This window comes from Ctenopharyngodon idella, chromosome 9 (assembly GCF_019924925.1).
Source record: "Ctenopharyngodon idella isolate HZGC_01 chromosome 9, HZGC01, whole genome shotgun sequence".
Lineage (NCBI taxonomy): Eukaryota > Metazoa > Chordata > Actinopteri > Cypriniformes > Xenocyprididae > Ctenopharyngodon > Ctenopharyngodon idella.
The window spans coordinates 7350065-7373204 of NC_067228.1; the positions used below are offsets into that span (position 1 = coordinate 7350065).

Genomic DNA, 23140 nt, shown 5'->3' on the forward strand with positions numbered 1-23140 from the left:
TTTGTCTTAACTGTCTGCCTCTTTTTCCACTCCAGGAAGTTCCTGTCATAGCAACACACTCCCTGCGTTGGTTCGGACTCCTTCTCTAATGATGCAGTCCGGTCTGGACATGAAGCCTTTCATGACCTTCCCTGTGGAGAGCTCCTCTCCGGTCGGCCTGTTCCCTAATTTCAATACGGTAAGCAAGCCCGCTTTCATCTTCCTTCTCTTGGCCGTCTGCCCCTTTAATGTTGGCCTCGTTCCTGTGTGGGTTGACACTGATGGAATTAAAACCTTCTCTGAAGGTTCAGAAAAAAACATAGTGTGTGGATAGATAATGTTCTTTATGTTAAGTGTATATCGTCCTTCACAAACTGTAGCTTGTGCGGTTGTTTGGAAGAGTGTCCAATAATTGTGTGCTAGCGGCTATTTAGAATGGCATACTACACTGGAGCCTCAGCCAAAAATGAGACTTTAGGTTAGCAGACAGCAGGGAAAAAATGATGCTGAATGCAAATAACAACATTTAACTAATCATATAAGCCATGCATAGTTAGGACAGCAAAACAAAACTGGCTTTTCAATGTTTAAAAGGTATTTTACAATTTTGTATTTTGTGGCTTGCAGAAACCTAAAAACTTGCCAATTTAGGCAGATGCCAAAATGGACAGGTGGCACGACATGCTCTCGTCTTCAAAAATGGAATGAATAATTTTATTTAGATTTCTATTTCAAATATAACTGATACACAACTGTTTAACTATGATAAATAATAAGACATGTTTCTTGAGCACTAAATCAGCATATTAGAATTATTTTTGAAGGATCATGTGACACTGAAGACTGGAGTAATGGCTGAAAATTCAGCTTTGTCTTTACAGGAAAAAAATATATTTAAAATATATTTAAATAGAAACTGTTATTTTAAATTAATATTACAAGTTAAGAAGTTATTTTATGTATTAATATTTCACAATATTACTGTTTTTATTGTGTTTCGATTAAAATAAATTCAACCTTGGTGAGAGTAAGAGACTTCTTTCAAAAACATTTAAAGATCATACTGACCCCAACCTTTTGAACTGTAGTGTACGTGTTCACTTGAACGTAAGATATTTGTGCCAGCCAGAACACAAGGCGTCTGTGGGGTGAATTGGCCAAGAGCATAAAACCATATGTCATCAATTTTGTATGTTGTTGGGCCTATGCCGTTTGTGGCAATATTAAAGGGGACATATCATGAAAATCTGACTTTTTCCATGTTTGAGTGCTATAATCGAGTCCCCGGTGCATCTGCCAACCCAGAAAACATGAAAAAGGACAACCCAGTAACTTTGTTTTGGAAAGCCTTTCTCTGCAAGCATGTGAGCCGTTTAGATTTCGCTCCCCTTGTGACATAGGAAGGGGGTCTTATTATAATATTACCACCCCTTAATCTGCATGTTTCCACCCACGTCGCAATTATTATTTATTTTTTTTTTTTGTATCGGTGTATCAGTTCTAATGCCATGGCAAAAGTTTGAGCAAAGCATGTTAACTGTTCTGTCGTTGACTGCACAGACGATGGTGTGTATGGCTCTATTTGGCAAACAGGTACGCTGTATTTAGTGGGCGTCCATATGGGTTTTGCACAAAAGATTAACATGACGGCACATGCTAGTCGATGAGTTGAATCAACTCCACAGCAACTACATAAATGTATCAACTTACCATTCAGAAATGTCCAGTTTCATTCTAAAAGTTGTAACTTCTTCCTGAGTCTCTCCATCAGTGTCCGACTCCGGTTTGAACAATGTAAGGCTGAACACCGTTACTGACAATCGCCATTTTGGCCATGTGAGATTCTCCAGCTTGGTGTTGTTGAGCAACTGAAGTGCGAGCTGTTAAAGCTCCGCCCTCTTTTGGAAAGTGGGCAGGGAGCAGCAGCTCATTTGCATTTAAAGGGACACACACAAAAACAGCATGTTTTTGCTCACACCCAAATAAGGACAAATTTTACAAGCTATAATAAATGATCTCTGGGGTATTTTCAGCTGAAACTTCACAGACACATTCTGGGGACACCAGAGAATTATATTACATCTTGTGAAAAGGGGCATAATAGGCCCCCTTTAATAAATTTTGGTGTGAATTCAATTATATTATATTCAGTGTGAATTCCATTATAATCAGTGATGCTGTCTACACTGGATGGTGTTAGTGGTCTATGTTTGTTTAAACATCATCATTGACTCTTTCTATTCCTAGCAGAGCGTAGGCAAAAATGACAGAAAAGCATTGCAGGAAAGTTCCTTAATCTATACAACATGAGATCTGCTTCTTCATGTTTATTTATTATCTGCCTTTTGTTCTTGTAACCTTGATATTGAAAATACTAAAATCAGTTTAGTCATACTAGTTAAGGTCAGTATGATTTTTTTTTTTTTTTTTTTTTTTTTTTTTAAATCAAAGTATGCAGCCCTAGTATGTGGTATATTCCTTTCGAAACGTCCACAGTGTGTTTGCGGGAACATCTGCAGACGTGTCGACCCCTCACGCATTGATTCCAGCCCCTGATCCAACCCCCAAAATGAGGGAGCAAAATCGATTTGTGCTTTTATCTCCCCAAACCCAGACTGCTGTGGTGATGGCAATGAAGGGAGACAGAGAGAGAGGCTGATGGGATCTGAAATAGAAAGAAAGTCAGTCTGAATTTGGGGCTTATTTAACCACCGCTGTTTTATTATGCTCAAAACCTTCTTCTTTCTTCTCTCTCTCTCTCTCTCTCTCTCTCTCTCTCTCTCTCTCTCTCTCTCTCTCTCTCTCTCTCTCTCTTTCACTTTTTTGTCACTCTTCTCACTCTCCCCAATGCACTGTCCTGCCGTGATTCAAAGTGACAGTGCTCTTTAAACTGGTTAGTGGAGGCCAAGCCTTGGGTCAGTATGACATGAGGGTGGTGTGCCATTCAAAATTAAATTACAATTACAATGTCTTTTAAATATTAGTTCAATTCTTGAATTCAGTTTGAATTCAGTTTCATTTGAGATACCAAACAGGATCAAACAGAATCAACAGGATGCAGTATATGTATGTATGTATGTGTGTGTATATATATATATATATATATATATATATATATATATATATATATATATATATATATATATATACTGTAATTATATATTATTGAATACTGAAGTCAGTAAATTCTTCTTCCTGTCATTGCAGCCTGGAGAACTTCCTGTGTGGTGTTGCTAATTCAATTCTAATTCCAGCCTTGAGCTAAAGAAAAGTAAATTCTCACCAATCTGTCTACAGTTGACCGCACTGTTTTTATGGCCCAGCACCCAATGGATTGCACCAAAAATAAACAAATAAACACGGTAGAAGCTGTCATAATTACTGCTTGACTGTTGGTGCAAATCAAGAGGTTCTCCAGGCTGCAATCACGGCACCACAAAATTAGCGTAATTATACCGTCTCCCTACAAGGCCATCAAATGAATTATTTTCTCCTAATGAAGCTAATCACAGTAGTCTCTGTTGAGCTTCCCAGGAATGGCATAGGCTAATGATAGTTAGTGGTGCACATGATTTGCGGGTATTTTCGGAGGTATCACTTGATCAGTGCTGTTGTTTGTTTATCTCTTATACTGATCTCAACTCTCCTACCTCTCTTGTCATGCTAACTCCCCTCCAATCAACATTCTCAGCTGGGTCATTCCTACTATGCAGTACTTTTTCATGTGCCCTTCTCTTAATATATTGAATAAAACATTAAACTCATTTTTTTTTTTTTTTAAAGATTTAAATCTGTAGTAATATCCATTGACAAATGTCACTTCCTTAAAGACTTCATCCTCCAGGAAGTAACATAATTTTGGAGGGAAAACAACAGCACAAGCTTCAGTGAGTATTAACAATGGCCATGTACACACTGCAGTTAAATTTGGCTGTCAGTTCACCTTCTAGTGCTTAATCCCTTTCTGTACACACACAGTTCAGTAATTCACTGGAATGACAACTGCATTCTACAACTGAATTAACTGCAACCAAAAATACTACTGACAACCGCATTTACAAAAATTATACACAGTGAGTACAGAACCGAACTAAACAATTAGTTGTTAATGACGTATTTAAATGCAAGATGTGTCTCTCTTCTATATGTGTGGTGCAAGAAAACCACAGGAAAAACCACAAGTGGTGCGAGCGTTGACTCATTTGTGTTACCAGATCTTGCTAGAAAAAAAAAAGTGAACAAGCCCATAATAAGCCCAGATAAATCCAAATGCTTTATATTGAAAAAAAGACCAAAATATTGCAATCCACACCTGCCCACTTTATTATCGACCCATAAACTTGATCGCTTTATGAACCAAACCCAAACTACAAGCCCAAAGATACTTATAATAAGTGGACATGGCAACACTTCACAGGTGCGCAGCCTTCCAAACAGAAACAAAATATGACGCCTAGAGGCGTTTATAGTTTATAGAGCTGTAAACAGTGGTTTAATTAAAATTGCAGAACATAAGTCTTTAGTCACTGTAATATTACTTTTGTCAAAAATAGCAGAAACCAAACACTTAAGATGCCAGAACTTTTCAGTGGTTACCATGGTGTCAATCATCGCAATTTCGGGAGTGAGTCGTGTTCCGTACACACACGGAACGATAATTTAGGGGATTCACTCCCGTATTTAAATGCGGTTGTCACTCTTTAAACTTTATCGTTTGTACGTGGCCAATGTGATGCATTCTTCGATATTTTGTGAGATTAGTTGTTTTATCAAAAGCATTTTATCCTGATTGATAAAATCACAGAAATTTGTATGATATCATAATTTTGAAAGTTAAAAAGTATCAAAATTATCTTCAAGTTGAGTCCTTCAGTTTTATCCCAACTTTAGCTCTTTATTTATGTCTTGTTAGGAATCGTGTTCATTTTCTTGCCATTGAGTGAAATCAATTTTAAGCTTTAAGGCATATTTCTGAACGTTTGGTATATCTTTTTTTTTTCTCTTTTTTTTAAAGAAACATGTATTTAAATATATATATTTAAGTTACATAGTTTGGAAAGTACTGCATAACAGGAATGACTCAACAGAGAAATTTAGAGAAAGGAGAACTGTCATTGTGTCAAAGAGTTCTGCATGTGTGCCCTGACATATGCCTCTCCTGGCACACCGTCAGAGCCGACTGTTTGTGGAACATTATGAGCAGGTGTCCTTATGTATAATTAGTGCTTCCTCCACTCCACATGCAGAGAAGCCTGCAAGTCCTCCCAAGCTGCTATTAAGCACCGTCTTACTGAACACAATATCTATAAAAAAAACTTTCTGTCTTTTGGAGATAACAATATTGTTCACTAGAGATGGGAACATGAAGAATTTAATCATTTTATTTCCATACATACATTCCATATATACACTTAATGATTCTATTTACAATTCAAAAGCACAAAAACAAAAAAAACAAAAAATCATAATTATCATAATCATAATTCCATTTACTATATTTTGTTTATATACACTTCTGTTCAAATGTTTGGTGTCAGTAAGATTTTTCATTCAGCAAGAATCCTATTAAATATATACCACTGTTTCCACAAAAATATTAAGCAGCACAACCATTATGAACTGTAATAATAATAAGAAATAAGAAAGTTTCTGAAGGATCATGTGAGAATGAAAACTGGAGCAATGGCTGCTGAAAATTCAGCTTTGCATCACAGGAATAAATTACTGTTTAAAATATATTAAAATAGAAAACCGTTATTTTCGATTGTAGTACCATTTCACAATATTACTGTTTTTACTGTATTTTTTTATCAAATAAATGCAACCTTGGTGAGCATAAAAGACTTTTTTCAAAAACATTAAAAAAATCGACCCCAAACTTTTGAACTGTCGTGTATATTATTTAAAAAAAGGTCAACAAAAATTACCATTCATTATTTTTTCTGTTTATGTTTCCAAAAAAAAAAAAGTTGCTGCCTTCAATTTTTAAGTATCAACTTAGCCATATAAGTCATTTCAACTTAAATTGCATTAATTTGACTTAAATCTTGTCTTGTATAACTTATAAAAAGAGTTTAAAAAAATATTATTTTGATGAGTTAAAGTAATGTAAAAACATATCTTGTCATAACCTACTGAACTTATTTTTTACATTGTAGTATGACCAAACATTTTCTATATCTGTGACCTTAAATGTGAGTTGTTTTGATCAGTTTTTTAAACAGACCCAGCTCATAGGAGCCATTCATTTTGTTTTTGCATGCAAGATGTGATGTGATGTACTAGCTATTAGTTTTTTTTCATTGTTTTATTGTTTCACACTGGTGGCATAAACGGTGAAGAAACATTAACAGAACCCATTGTCACAAAAATCATATGGTTTAGCTATTCAAACCAGTTCAGAATAAGAACCGATTCTCAGTTTGCAACCATAATGAACACAAATGATAACAACAGAAAGTGGAAACTGACTAATTTGTCTCATAATTTGTGAAATATATTGAACAAATCTCTGCGATGGAGGCAGTTGAGGCAGCATTGGATAAAGAGGAGTTAGTCATCAGTGTGATTGTGTTTATGTGCTTGAGAGGACTGCGCCCGATGAAGGATCCCAGCGTGATTACAGCGGGCGCATAGTCACGGCTCTCTCTCTCTCTCTCTATGACTGAAATCAATGCTGCCAGAGTCACAACAGACTGAGGCCGGTTTGTGCTCAGCCAGGTGTTCTCAGCCATGAAGAGAAGCACCACATTATCCATCTGCTGTGCTTTCTGTGCTTCAGAGACAGTCTCTGGCCTTGGCAAGGTCACAGCTATCGACTCACTTTAAGATATTCTTGCCATTACAGAGCTACAGATATCATTGTGGGAGCTCGTAAATAGGTTTAGAGACAGTGAAAGAGAAAGATATAAAGAAAGAAAGAAGAGAGATTGTTGATTTCTCAGTGTTGTCCCGAGAGATGCTATAGTGGACGTTAGCGTAAACTCTTTGCTTCTCGGGCTGTTTTCTCTTTCAGGTCAAATAATGTCATGGCTTAGCAACAGTTTGAAGAGAATTACATAAGATTTGCATGTTTATATAATGTAAGTAAGTCAAGTTAATTGCGTCGATCTGCTTTTGCATTAGTTTGATTTGCTGACATTGCAGGTGTATGAGTGCTGTGTTTACTTGATAGATTTTTAATTATGTCAGAATGGAGGTGAATGACAGTGAAGTGTAATTTAAATTGATTTGACAGTGATTGACTGGTGTCTCTTCCACTTGAGCTAATGTGATTAACAATGCCTGATTAAAAGGTAATCCTTATGAGATGGGGCTCTGCCCACAAATTGTGATGTCATTGTGTATGTTTGTATAGCAGGTAAACTGTTACTGATGGAGATGGTCATGTTCATTTGGGCAATTTAGCCCACTTCAAATGATTTGAAGAGTGCTCATGTCTGCCCCCTTTGCAGCCTCTATTCAATGTAGTCTCAGCCTCAGACGTTGCGCTCACAGACTGTTGGCTGAACGTCTGATGCATATGGAACACAAAATTGGAAACACTTTAGGAGTTTTGAAGTCGTCATCTGATTGGTTGATTTTTACAGGATTAGTGTGTGTCGCGTTCTTTAACGGTCCACCTGGAAACAAAGATGCCTTGAGGCCAACCCCCTCATGGAACTGTGACAATGAGTGCTTATCAGGATCAACTAAACGTTGGATTTTCAAAAGTATTATGGACATAGACTCTTCAAAATACTCCTAAGAGTTTTACACGCTGGTCTGTTATTTTAGGGACATCGACTTTATATTTTTACGCCCCTAAACATGACGCTGAACAAAGCGAACTGTGATTGGTTACTTTACATGTCAGTCAGATGGCCTCTGGGCAGTCTTTATCCAATGAAGTCAGAAGTTCTAGCTATGCAAGACTATATGCAGTGTGGCCTTAAAATATATAGTCAACCTCTCTTGTCTCAGAATAAAAGCACATTTCTGAAATAGGCTGTTATTTGTTAGCTGATATTTCCTCTTGTTTTAGTATCTGATTTTATTTCAAACAGTTAAAGCTGTCTTTTTGCTCATGCGTGAAGAAAAAAAAAAAAAAAATGCAGATGGAGTCAGAACACATTTGTCCAGAGACATAAAGTGAGAAAATCATACACAAAATGTGTTGAATCTTGACAGATTGAACATAAGACAGCAAACTTTACATTTGAATTTGCATAAAAAAAACAAATTAAATAAAGTAAAATTCACATTCTCTTGAATTGAGCAAAAAGACAGAATTAATTCAGAAGCAATTCAGTTTACAGTTAACATTTATTTACATATATTCATTTATGATTTTATATGTTATTTCTGGTCTCATAGTATTTTGACGTTTGACATTTAAAAACTGATTGACCCTTTAAAGTGAAATCATATTGTTGACATTTCAATGTTGAAATCTCTGAGCAATGTCAGTGCAAACTGATTAATATTCATGAGCTCATTTTTTTGCCACATAGGGACATTGCAACCCATCCATCTTCAGTTTTCCCCCTTTGTAGAACTTGTTCCAGCACCACAGATTGAGCTACGTCCCTTACGCCAGATTTTGATTACACATCAGGACGCTCCAGCCACATGCTGAGGAGGAGCACAGCAATCCCACCAGCTGTATCTTCTCTCCTGACCCCTCCATCTCCCACAGTCATTACATCTTTAGCCTGTAACTTCCCTGCACTGATTGCTGTTGTGCATGTTGTGGTGGGAGAGCGAGATTTTAATTACAGATTACCGCTGTTCAGCGTCATGCACAACAGGTAGCGTGTCAGAGAACTGACAGACTGCAACTATGGACTTTGGATTCTTTAAAAAATCGACATGGGAGGTTTCTGTACTGTGGTTTGTAGAGTTAGCAGCAGAGTGGTGAGGAACTGCATTAGTGACCCGCAGAGGTCATGAATGGATGGCTGCTAGTCCACTGTACCATCCCCTAATCAAATAGAGAGCACTGTACTCTTATCCAAGGATAAAATGGCATCAGCAAAAAGCACCCAAGTCTGCTTGAAAAGGTAGTCTGGAGTCTGGTTCATATGAACTCACAATTAGTGCTAAAAGCAACCTGGCCTAAGTCATGTTATTCTGATGACATAATTTATATATATATATATATATATTAGGGCTGTCAATAGATTAATTTTTTAACTGTGATTAATCGCACACTTATCGTGAAATTGAGCATACGCCATTTATCTTGTTTAACACATCCATTTTGCCATCATTGCCTATATCCAGCAAGGTAAACTATCAGATTGAAGTGTGATTTTCACAAAACTGTATTTTTCAGCTAAAAATTTGGATATCTTTCCAAAAAAAGCGCTCATACATGATTTTTTTTGCGCATCAATACTCACTCCTGTACGTCACTACAATCGTCTTTACTTTGATTGCAATCCTCATCCATCAAAACTTTCATTGCAAGAAGCTGGTTTGCTTTATCCACCCAAGAAACATAGTTTTCATATCATCTGGCCATACAGCAGTGGGATGTTTCGACTTTCTGTTCAGACAGGAACAGCGTGATGTGAAAGGGCTCGCGCTCTTCAGATACAATGACAGAATATGACAGAGAGTTTGTGTTTTAAAACGAAACAGTGGCCATGTACACACTGCAGTTAAATTTGCCTTTCTGTACACACACAGTTCAGTAATTTACTGAAGTGACAACTGCATTCTACAACCGAATTAACTACAACCGAAAAATACTACTGACAACCGCATTTACAAAAATTATACGCAATGAGTACAGGAACAGACTCTGGAATGAATAATTCTCTCTGCCATCTCTGATATAATCAGCATGGACTTTAAGATCATCTAACTGCATGACGTAAATTACGTTATGATGCAATTTCACATGCTTCCATATTTTTTTTTTGCGTTAAATGCATCAAATTATTTTAACGCGTTAAGGATTTTGAATTAATCGCATGCGTTAACGCGTTAACGTAAACGTTGATTTTATAATGTTAAACGGTTAGTTCACTCAAAAATGAAATTTCTGTCATTAATTACTCACCCACATGTTGTTCCAAACCTGTAAGGCCTTTGATCATCTTCGGAACACAAATATTTTATATACAAAGATATTTTTGATGAAATCCGAGAGGTATATGACTCATCCATAGACAGCAATATAATCGACACTTTCAAGGTCCAGAAATGTACTAAAGACATCTTTAAAACCGTCGACGTGACTGCAGTGGTTCAACCTTAACGTTATGAAGCGACAAATACTTTTTGTGCGCAAAAACAAAACAAAAATAACAACTTTACTCAAAATCTCTTCTCTTCCGTCATTATCCGTACGCAGGTGACGCAGTAAGCACAGTGAAGGCTTCCATGTTTACGTCTGGATGCCGGCTCAGTATTGGCCAAAGCTGATCACGTGAGCAGCACGACGCATGCGTGTGATGCTGACACAGGCGCTGGCCAATAATGAGTCGCGTTCTGACGTAGAACCTTGAAGCGCTGGACGTAAACAACGTATGAGAATGACACAGAAGAGAAGATATTGTTGAATAAAATAATTATTTTTGTTTTGTTTTTGCGCACAAAAATTATTCGCATCTCTTTATAACGTTAAGGTTGAACCACTGCAGTCACATCGACTGTTTTAACAATGTCTTTAGTAACTTTCTGGACCTTAAAAGTTTTGATTATATTGCTGTCTATAGACGAGTCATATATACCTCTCGGATTTCATCTAAAATATCTTAATTTGTGTTCCGAAGATGAATGAAGGTCTTACGGGTGTGGAACAACATGAGGGTGAGTAATTAATGACAGAATTTAAATTTTTGGCTGAACTAACCCTTTAATATTTTAATATGTATGTTAAGAATTTAATAAGACAGCAAATAAGTTGTACAAAAACTTTCTGAAAAAAAAAAAACTGCAGAAATGCAGAAATTGATTTCTATACATTGGCAAAGCTGTCAATACTAGAAACCAGTAGCACAGGCACTTGCAGACCTCCAGTGATTCAGTGATTTAATTGCTATCACTGTAAACGGGGCTTGAGACGTCATTAAGTGAAACATCTTAGCTAGTTAATCTGAAATTCCAAACATACATTTAAGTTAAATAAAGTCAAGACTTTGGGTGTAATCCATCCGACCTGAAGGGTGATTGTTGTAAATTCTTAATGGACCGAGTTCATACGAACTCTTATCAGGAGTGAACAGAATTCGCTGTGTAGAGTTGACTCCTGTTTACCCAAGCTCATCAGTTATTCAGAGCTAATCAGCCTGAGATGCGAGCATCAGCAGGCAGGCAGGGTGACAGTAAGCGTGCATGTGTGTGTGTTTTTAAGAGACGGGGAGAGAGAGAGAGAGAGAGAGAGAGAGAGAGAGAGAGAGGTGTTGCCGTGAGAACAAACCTCCAGTGCATCGCTGCCGGAGCTCAAGCCACACCACGTTTCTGTCCATCTCTCTCTCCACTGGACTCCTCTCTCAGTTGTGATTTCACACAAAAGTGCGCTATGGACACTCTCCATTTGCTCCAGGTAAAATATGCCAGAATTGTGTTGAATATACTAATTTTTTTTTTTTTATAGGGGGTGGTCTGTATTTCAAGTGAGCTATGAAATACCTTCCTACTAAGAGAGACGGCTGTAGTGAGTGTGTGAAACGGTTAAATTACTTGGAGGCAAACTCAGAAGTCAGCTCTCTCGTGCCAGAGTTTCATGCATGGCTTCGAGAAGTAGTGAAACACTGTGCGTAATCCTATTGGATGCTGCACAGCACATTTTTTAGAGCTTGTTAAATTTTGTCCGTTTATTTTCTTGTCTCGTTAAATTCTCAGATCCATGAGTGTAGATTTGGGACAGAACGGGAACGTGTCCCTACCACAGTTAGAAACTACTGAATAATCCTTACCAATATTTCTGATTATTTCTGCTGCAACTTTAAGCATTGCAATTTTTTGGCATATTTTTATGTGTTAAATTAAAGTATTTTATGTATAAATGAATTGAACAGGGACACTATTTGCTGTTACAGTTGTTATTCACTGAAAATCTTTATCTTCGGTCCAGCTCTCAAATCTCATCTATACTGTTTGAAAGTTTTTGTTTTTTTTTTTGTTTTTTTTTAAGGAATTCATGTTTTTATTCAGAAAGTACACATTAAATTCAATACAAGTGGCAGTATATACATTTATAATGTTACAAAAGATTTCTATTTCAAATAAATGCTGTTCTTTTGAACTTTCTATTCATCAGAGTATTCTGGGAAAAAAAAAAAAACATGTCAGTTTCCACAGAAATATTAAGCAGCACGACCATATAGGCATATACTATAAAAACAATATAGGCATATTAGAATGATTTCAGAAGGATCATGTGACACTGAAGACTGGAGTAATGATGCTGAAAATTCAGCTTTGCCATCAAATAATATTAAATTCAAATAAGGAATAAGGAATAAATTTAAAATATCTCAAAATGGAAAACTATTCTTTTAAATAATAATAATCATATTTCACAATATTACTGTTTTTACTGCATCTTTGATCAAATAAATGCAGGCTTGTTAAGCATAAGAGACTTTTAAGAGAGCATAAGAAACATTTAGTCTCACCAACCCCACACTTTTGAACGGTGGTGTATATAAACTGCAACTTCACATTCAGTTGTGACACGTGGAAACATTCACTGTGAACTATATGGAAAAGAGATGCATAAAGATTCTTTAAAATGATCCTTTTGTGTTTTACAGAAAAAAGCTATTGTTTTTTTTTAACTTGTGCTTTTTCAAATCATCAAACAGTAGCGGCTCTTGACCGTAAATTTAGGTAGAGCAGATTCTGGGTTTTAGCACCAGATTATTATTATATTTTCAGCGCGAGGGTGGCGCTCTAATTTTGATTGACAGGCTTTAAGTACACACCACACACGCATAGAAAGCTATCTAATAATTGCCATAATGTAGTATTTATTGCCTCAGAATGTTTTAGAATATTACAAGTTGTGGAGGAATTCTGGTGAGGAAAAGAAAGTCATGTCTATCCTCAGAACAAACATAAAACAAACACAAAAGAACTATAGAGTATGTTTAAAGTAAAGGATTAATACTTTCATTAATTTGATACGCTAGTCCACATAGGAAGAACAGACATGCCAACTTGTTACTGACCTGATACAGACTAATATACGCATAGCTGGAGCGGATTCATATCGTCTTGGTCTGGAGCGAGGTTTATGTAAAGTAACATGAAAACAAGCCCCAAATCTGCCCCAATGGGTCTCAATTAGAGCACGCTGCAGTTCCAGTTCAGACTGGTTACCCAAAGGTTGTAGGTTCGATTCTCAATACCAGTAGCAACCATACTTGGCCTTCACATGCCACTTTACTTTACTTTACTTACTTCTATGTCTATGCTTTGGCATTGCCCCACCTGCCCTTACAGACGAGCCACGGATGTTATCAAATAGAAGTCTTTTGTTTGGAGGTTTTTATTCAACACACAAGAGACAGAAGACAAAATCTATATATAAAAAGAACAACTGTTCTGAACTCGAACAGGCTGTTTCACTGTTTTGATGAAAATATGTGTTCATTTGATTTTAAAGCATACCTGTGAATGTTAAAAAACAAGCCTACGCTGAGCTATTCTTGGTTTGCAGTAACAAAGTGTATTTGTTGTCATTTTCCTGTCATATTATGAGCATTCAGGACTTAATTGGAGAAAATGAGTGCATATTTGTAAAAGGTTTATAAAAGGCTTTTGTTTGCTTGGATTTCAAATTATTTGTTTGATTAAAGGATAACAAGCTGGCATAACTTCAGAAGCTGCAATTGATCAAATCCACAAAGGTGCTTGGTTGCTCTCTTGTGCTTATGTGGCAGTGTTCACATTTTGCTTTCCTGTCTTCATCCTCCTTGGTTCAGTAATCAGAGTATCTATTTCTATCAGGTTGAGCCCAGGAGACCAGCAAGGCTGCCATTGATTCTCACCGTTAAACAGCTGTCTTGCCTGCAGCTTGGAATCCTTATTGCACTCATTTCCACCTAGTGTTCAGGGTCATGGAGACTGACTAATGCAGAGGACACTCTGTGTGTGTCTGATTCATGTCTCTATAACTCTCATTCTAATGATGTTTTCATATTTAGTTCAATGTCTCTTTGCAAATTATACTTTTTGGTCCAAACCGTGGTGCGTTCATCAGTGTAACTGCATTGTGAGTACTAGCAGCAGCTGTGTACATAAAGCATAAAGATGCAAGCTTCACTGTTTTATTCATGTTTTTGTCACTTTGAATTTACCAAACTTTACGTGCAAAGAACACAGGCGCTTGCATCCTGCAGATGTACTGCAATAGAAGCAGCTGCTAAGCAGAGATGGAAAGTCAAATCTAGTGCCACAAAATCGACATGTGACTCACCAACTTATAGCCAATTGACTTAGGCTCCAAATTAGAGTCTTTAGGTTTACATGATACAAATCTCTTTTTTTTATAATTTATAATTTATTCCTCAGTTACCTTGTACTGGTAAATCCCTATAAATAAAACATTTTTAATAATCTGAAATCTAAAATTAATTGTTATGAAACAGAACTAACCTGAAGCATATATAAAAATGATTATTATTATTATTATTGTTGTTGTTGTTGCATTTTGGTGTTGGTAATATTTTATAATGTTTTAAAGGTCTCTTGTACTCACCAAGTCTGCGTTGATCAAAAATACAGTATAAACTGTAATTTTGTAAAATTTTATTACAGTTTATAATAACCAAATCTATTTTAATATTTTTGAAAATCTAATTTATTTATGTGATGGCAAATCTGTATTTTTCAGAAACATTTCTTATTATCAATGTTGAAAACAGTTGTTCTCCTTAATAATTTTGTGTAAACAATTTTGTGAGACATTTTTTCAGGATTCCTTGATGAATAGAAAAAGTTTAAAAGAACAGCGTTTATATGAAATAGATTTTTTTGTAACATTATGAATGTATTACTGTCACTTTTGATAAATTCATTGCATCCTTGCTAGTTATGAGCAGTGCCTTGTATGATAGTATGACCAGAAGCACGAAAACATGCAAATTAAACATTATTAATAGCATTTAATGTCCACAAATTGGACATATTACCTTTATACCAATTGCAAACTATACCCCAAACCAACATTTTATTTTTTTTTTTTAAGTAGACTATGTACACCCGAGTCTAGAAAACCACTTTCACATCAGCCAAATGATTCACACTCTGACAACAAACAGACTCTGGTCCACACCAGAATCTCTAGTGTGAAAGCACACTAAATGTTTCTCTGCTCTTTGTCTTCCAGATGGACCCCGTCCAGAAAGCGGTAATCAACCACACATTTGGAGTCTCCATTCCTCCCAAGAAAAAGCTAGTTATTTCTTGCAACATCTGTCAGCTTCGCTTTAATTCAGATGTGAGTACAAAAAGCCAACTCTCTCTGGTTATTCGTGTGTGTTTATATGAGGGTGTGTAAATGTTTGTCTTTGGTTTGTGCATGTGCTGCATCTCCTTCTAGTGTACCCTTTTCTCTTAAATATGGAAAGAGAAGTGATCTTAGTCCATTCCAGCCCTGCTTGTGTAAAAGTGGCTGTTATAGTTCTGTGTTTCGCTCTGCATGCTGATGGCTGATTAAAACTAGCCCCAGTACAGCCGTTTAGGGTGCAAGTGCCAACGCTCTTCATTAATCATACAAAACAAGGTAAGTGCGCTAATGTATGGTAATTTTATCAGACGTGATGCTGCCAGTTCACTCAGCCAGCTTTTAATGAACACTTCTCAGCCATTTTCGACAAGACGCATACTGGGTCATTTAAATCGTTTCATTAAATCAATTGTTATGTTTGCTGTTTTTCAGTGCTCTATCTCATTCACTTCCTTTACTTGTGTTGATTGCACCCAAAGCCACTGAGCCCATAATAAGCACTGTAATTCAGCACAGATACTAAAATACACCTTTACAATACATTTTTGATGTTGTTAGTTGTATACAAAAAGCCTAAATGTGATGATAAACGGGGCAACTTTTTGAGCAATGTTGCTTGGGCACTTTCCCATTGAGAATGAGCAACAAATTTCTATCTGGATACTTCAGATCGGTCGTGGGCAATTTTTTGAGATCCTCCAATCAGAATGCTAGCAGCTGATCACGTGACCGGCTTGTTGTCATGTGTCAACCCAAAACAGGGAATTTACCTCATTTAATGCTTAAAAGACCAACAGGTGTCCAATTTAATGTGCATAGGCTGTAATTTAGCCATTGAATGTTTTCAGTTAAATACTAAAGACATGTTTTGTTTAACATCTGTAGTGGCGTAGGCTGTAGGGCATATGGCACGTGAAAGTAGCTTTTGACACGATCAACCCGAGTTCGAATCCGCCTTTTGCCGTTTATATTTAATAAAAATGAAAAAAATATTTGAAAAGATGACATAAAGTGTTTATTGGGTTGTAAAGTTTATTGCCAACCCAATAAATAAAGTATTTATTGGGTTGGCAATAGATTTGTTCCTCTCTGATTAGTTGCTGCCAGCTGCCCTAATTAGTTGCCCTGTGTCTCACCAGGTTGCCCGTTGATGCCCAGCAAAATTGCTCAAAAAGTTGCCCCGTGTATCATCACCTTAAGGGTTTACATAGGGTTGGGAATCGAGTCTTTCTTATTCAGAACCGATTCGTTATATTAAAATACTAGAATGAATGAAAATGAAAATCGATGTTCGGTCCTATTAACTCTTCTTGATTTCTGCATCATGAATTGTGGCCAAATAAAAAAACATGTCAAAATAAATGACATTTTAACTAAGTTGTGAACAGGGTTGTGTCTCCAATTCCAATTCAGTTCCTTAATTTTAATTAAAGTACCAAATAGAATTCAGAATTGCAATTTGAAATTGAATGCGAGTAAATTAATTGATGAATTGAAATTCAAAAGAATTCATAAAACAAATTTTTGACTAGACTTTTAAGTTGAATGTGCTTGACAAAGCCTTGTTTGACAGCTTTGAAAACAGTATAAAAAGTCTTAAAGTTTGAAGCTTTATTGACTTTACTGAGAGAATTTCAATATATGTCGTTCCAGTTCAACTCCCTGTGGGTCGTGACATTTTCAATTCAAATTCACACTAATGAATTTTAAAAGTCAGCCAATGCTCTTCATTCAGAATTTTGCACAACCCTGGCTGTGAGCTTGCAGTATATGGCATATTATGAAAGAGAAAGACTGTGCGGAAGACAATAAATTGACAACACATCTTTATTTTGCATTGCCATCACTGTTACACACTGTAGTAACATTGTAGTCCGTTTCATGAATGAAAATTTCCATGAAGGACTCTTTTGAACAGATTATTTTTGATTATACATCAAATTAAGACTTCACAATTCAGTCTTAAACTACTTAAATGGATAGGTCACCAAAAATGAAAATGATCATAATTTGCTCACCCTCATTTACAAGAAAAGGATAAATATAAAAACACACAACAGTTAGTTCTGGTCTTTGAATCTGATTGGCTGAGAGACTGTTTACAATTTGTATCATTCTATTTTGTATATAGCAATATTACTGTTTTTACTGTATTTATAATCCAAAAATTTGGTGAGATTAAAAAGTTGTTTATTAGTATAGTCGTGGCCTAATGGTTAGAGAATCAGACTGGTAACCCGAAGGTTGCGGTATCGATTCTCAATACCGGCAGGAAATGACTGAGGTGCCTTGACTGAGGTGATATCGCTTTGGTATATCACTTAGCTGCTAGTAGAGTTGTCAAAAGTACCGACTTTGGTACCTACTGACATTTTAAAAATGTGACGCTTTGAGCGCTGTTGAGCGCATTCGTAAACAGCTCTGTTTGGCCATTGTGTTATCAGATATGTCTGTAATTGGCTTCAATGATCAACGCTGTAAACACATGTTGTAAATAGTCATCATTGAAGCTCTTCACCGAGTGCTTACACAGATACACACGGGAGCGATTGAAAGCAGGCGACTATCGCGGATCAGTCCGCTGATAGACGGCTGTTTTCAAACGCTCCCGCTTTCAAATTTAAACACTTCCGTGTGCTTTCAGACTCTGCCGTGCGTTGATCATTGTAGCCAATCACAGACATATCCGATGAGCACGTCAACACAATGGCCAATCAGAAATGTTTACGAATCCGCTCAACAGCGCTCAAAGCGTCACATTTTTAAAATTAAAAAGTCAGTACTTTTGACAACTCTAGCTGCTAGTTACATTTTCCCTTACATTTTGTAATCTGTAGTAATAGATTTTCATGCATAATGTCCAAAATAAAATGTGGCATTGTTTACTCACTGGCAGAGCAGTAGAATCCCAGAGGTTGCACTTAACAGTACAGTTGTATTTACGAGTGTGCACACAGGTGTGGGGTTCTGCACAGAGTTAGCTGGCAGAGGCTTGTGTTGTGTTGTTCTCTATGGGAGAAGGGTAATTACTTACTGTACTGCCATGTTGTTCCACTCTGTCTTGGCATTGATTAAGCCATTTAATTTAAGATGAATGGCACAGGGTGGCAATAAGCCCTGGCTGACAGAGGGCTCCCACTGCGAGTGGTAATTGAGAAAAGGTTTCTCTCAGAGTGGAAAACAGACGCAGGAGCACCATTGTGCATCTGTTTTGTCTCCTCCAGGTCTTTTTCATCTTTATCATGACAAACAGGCAGGAATGCAGCACAGGAACCCGGGGAACCCCTTTGGACTTCTGAGCAAAGGCAGACATGGTCCTGTTGTCTCGGTGGGGTGGCCGCTGGGTGTCCCAGCCGTCCTGTTGTTCCCTCCTGCGGTGCATAATTGCTTGATTGCTATCGAGTTTGAAACTCTCATTTTCCAACACAGCCTATGTGCTTCTGAATTGAAGCGACTGCTAGAGATTAACTTGTCTTGGCTTCCTGTTATCGTCTTCCCCCCTCTCTCTCTCTCTCTCTCTCGCATGCTCCAAACAAGCACAATAAACGCTGAAAGTGAAATGACTGCCCTCCTTGCGATAATTTAAAACAGTTTCCTCTCGCAATCGCCCATTTGAACAATGCTTTTAAGATTAAGCGGCGTATCTGAGCTAGCGTGGGGCGAGCAGAAGTGTCAACGGATGTTCCCCAGACTGCCAAGCTCTTTGATGCTAATTCTGGGTGCATGTGTTGCCACGTTGTGATCTCCATCGATAGAGCTGTCTCTCCTGCTCTCCCTGCTCCCCGGAGATGCTCATCTGCAGGCCCAGTCCAAAGCACATCTTGCTTAAGTGGAAGTGATGCTCTGGTTGGCGTGTCAGAACGAATCAGCCCGCGTCCCGTGTTTACCTTCGTTCTCCGCAGGCCTGAAGATGCTGTGTTTGTCAAGCGCTGTGCTGTTACCATTTCATGTTCCAGGAGAACCGAGATCGGCACACATTATACACAAGGCAAAATGGCTCGTATTGGTCTCGCAGCTTGCTCATGTAGATTAGCCTTCACCCTCGGAAGCTACAAACTTTATCCTCGACTTTATTAAAGCTCAAACGCCTTTTCATTTTGCCACAGTCCTGCGATGTAATTTAATCCCATACTTTAGCGCACGCTCTGGATTCACTGTGTCATCCAATCCTGTTGCCAGAGGGGAAAAACATTGTGCAACTAAAGGTTGAACACATCCCCAGCCAAGCTCGAATGAAGTTTTGAGGGAAGCAGTAGTTCCACTCAGTGCGTTTCTTTCCATAATTAGTCTAAGTGTGCCGCTGTGAAGTTTCTTATGGGCATTTCGGTAAAATAAAACACCATAAACAGATGAGATAAATAGGGTGTGATATTCCTCTCTTCTTGTACTGTAAAATATTCCCACAGTAGCGTGAAATAACAATGATATTCAGATTCGTTCAGATCAGTGGTTTTCAAAAAAAATGCTGTCTGGCGACTTTTTGTTTGTTTGTTTGTTTTTTTCAACAGAATGCATATTTATGTAATTCTGTACACCACTTCTAGCATAGTATGTCTTTATATTTAGTTGTATGTTTCTGCTATTTCTATTATTTCTGCATTTATTTTTACATGTTATGAATGCATGTTATGAAAAAAAAAATTGCTAGGGAATTCTAGATGGTTGCCAGCTATGTGGTATATGCCAATCTTTAATTTTTTAATTAAATGTAAATTTAAAGGGGGACCTTCTATGCTCTTTTATACAAGATGTAATTTAAGTCCCAGGTGTCCCCATAATGTGTCTGTGAAGTTTCAGCTTAAAATATATCACAGATCATTTATATATACCATGTTATAAAGACCCATTTCTGAGAGCAAGCAAAAACATGTTTTCGTGCCTTTAAATGCACATGACCTGCTGCTCCCTGCCCCCTTTCCACGATCACAGCTCCTGCCAGTGTTGCCAAGTTTGCGGTTTTCCTGTGGAATTGGGCTACTTTAACACTGTTGCCGCAGGTTGTTTTTCATGTCCGCGGGATGAAGCGACACCAAATAACATGATATTTATTCAGGGGGCTAAATATCACCCCAAATATCACCCCCACCCCCACCCACACGCCCCTTCTTGAAATGTGATCGGCCTAGTTTCGGGCAAGTTTTGAGTAGCAATTGGGTGGGTTTTGTTGTGAAAATCTGCCAACCCTGTCTCCTGCCTGCATCGGATACTGTGCCGTATACTAACAAGACAAATGATTGGTTTTGATTATCATCAATATAGCGATCACGCTCATGGACAGTGTAGTCTTTCTTCTTCACAAAAGTTTATTATTTCCATGCGTTTTAAAGCTATATCAATTTAAACTTCTAATTTATGATTTTCTAAATGCACACATCTGAATCACACAAACAGAAAGCTGGCTGTCAGACAGCATGTCGCAAGAGTATTAAACTAACTTCTCTTTCACGTTTTTTGTTGTGCTTAAACTATTAAATATACACAAGGTTATGTCAAAAACACACAAATTTCACATAAACATAGTCGGATTTTAGTTATGTCTATGGACGTAAACAGCAGGAACAGAAATCTCATGTGTATATTAGATCTCCCTTTAAAAATAAAACTAATCCACTGCATCTTCAGCGGCTCAGATGTCGCGAGTAAATGAAGACTGTCATATTCACTCTTACATCCAACAACAAAACACCATCTCAATTGCTTACCAGACATTCGAGACAATGGCGGACTGTGTTCAACTCGCGCAGGGCGGAAACTATGCTAATACGGCAGAGTCCGTCAGCAGATGTGGGCGGGGCCTGAGCAAGGTGACATCACCGTGTAAAAGTAAATTTTGCATAATAAGTCCCCTTTAAAAGAATCACATACAATTTACACCATTATTCAAAAGTTTAGGGTCATTTAAAAAAAAAAAAAACATTCATACTTTTATTCAGCAAATTGATCAGAACTTTCTATTCATCAAAGAATCCTGGAATTAAAATATATTACCGTTTCCACAAAGAATATTACGAAGTATGACTGCCAGCTTTGCCATCACAGTAATTAATTACATTTTTAAATATATTAAAATATAAAACAGTTCTTTTAAATTGTAATAATGTTTCACAATTTTCACAATTTTACTGTATTTTTGATTTAAATAAATATAGCCCTAATGAGCATAAGATATAGTATTGTGTAACTGCTATCACACTAAGCATTTGACTTGCTAGTAGCGTCACCAATGCTGTTGGGCTAATGTGTACAAATGGACACACTGATCACATGCAGTACATGTTCCCTGAATCACTATAGATTAGTTCTAATTAATGGTTTAGATCAATGTGTATAAAAGCCAAACCTTAAATGGCATTTATGTCCATTATGAAACTCTGCCAGGCATATAATTACGGTCTTTAACTATTCAAATACGCCACGCAATTTACTGACCCCGTGCGACATTATAATGCCTCTGAAATGCCTCATATAAATGACTTTACCATTAATGTGTTCTGTATTATATTTTATGTTCTTTCCACAAACTAAACATGCTCCCAATTTCTGTAGAATGCAACTTTTTTAATGCCGTAATTACACTTCAGGCAAAGCCTACAGGCAGCTGACAGTTCTATAAACTGTTTTTGGTTTGATATGGTTTTTTTATTTCATATTTTGTCTCAGAAATCTTGGCCCTCGGTTTAGCTGTTAAAATAAATTTTTGCAGATGTGGCCTGAATAAACTCTGGGATTGTGGGAAAATCGCATCTGAATTTCTAAGCTTTTCACTCCACTGGCTTTTTCAAATACATAAAAACTGTTTATACTATAACTTTTTTCCCCCGTCGGCTTTGTCTTTTGTCAGCTACATTACATTGTCTGTTTTTTTTTTTTTCTTTGCCTTCGTAAGGTGTTTGTTTTGAAGGTGAAACAGCCGTGGTGTGTTCTTTTGAAGACTGCATTAAAGAAATGAGAATAATGGCTGGAGTACGCTCTTAGGTTTCCCTTATCTTCTGTAAATGAGCTGTTTTATCTCCATTTGCGCTCAGCGTAACAGAGAAGCCCTGGCCATTTCATTTGATGTTACCTGATCTAAAGGTGTGTGTCCTGCTGTGATGTGACATTAGGTGAAGTGGAGGCTTCCCTCCAGAGACCTACAGCCCTTATGTGAGAACAAGCCAATACGGCAGATAACCAGCACATCTCATTAAAACTTTATAGTCTCTTATACATGCTGTGTCATTACAGCCGTCACACCCCCGCAACACGTGTCTCTGTTGAACTATTGTGTCGTTGCTTGACTAACATTACCCAGCAGCATAAGGAGAGCTTGGTTTCAAATTTCAACACAACTTAGATCCAATTTACACCTAGTATTAAGATGGTGGACAGTGCTAAATCTAAACACTGGAATTTTTTTTCCACTGTTATCTATCTATCTATCTATCTATCTATCTATCTATCTATCTATCTAATCGAATTTCTTAAGCAAATGTATGTATTTAGATCTAAACAATAGTTTCAACACACTAACGTTCAAAAGTTTGGGATCAGTTATTATTTTAATTATTATTTTAGTTATTTGTTTTTACTTTTATTCAACAAGAATACATTATATTGATTAAAAGTAACTAAAAAATATTAAGGAGCACAACTGTTTTCAACATTGATGATAATAAGAAATGTTTTTGAGCAGCAAATCAGCATATTAGAATGATTTCTGAAGGATCATGTGAC

General features: G+C 37.0%; 1 protein-coding gene across 7 annotated transcripts in view; it reads left to right on the top strand.

The window, feature by feature from the left end:
* Window positions 1-23140, top strand: part of znf385b (zinc finger protein 385B) — a 141145-nt gene that overhangs the window by 103305 nt on the left and 14700 nt on the right. For all 7 annotated transcript variants that reach the window (XM_051906858.1, XM_051906859.1, XM_051906863.1 and 4 more), the window contains 2 exons: window positions 36-178; window positions 15308-15418. In XM_051906858.1, the coding sequence (XP_051762818.1) occupies window positions 36-178; window positions 15308-15418 (254 nt within the window). The remainder of the gene's footprint in view (window positions 1-35; window positions 179-15307; window positions 15419-23140) is intronic.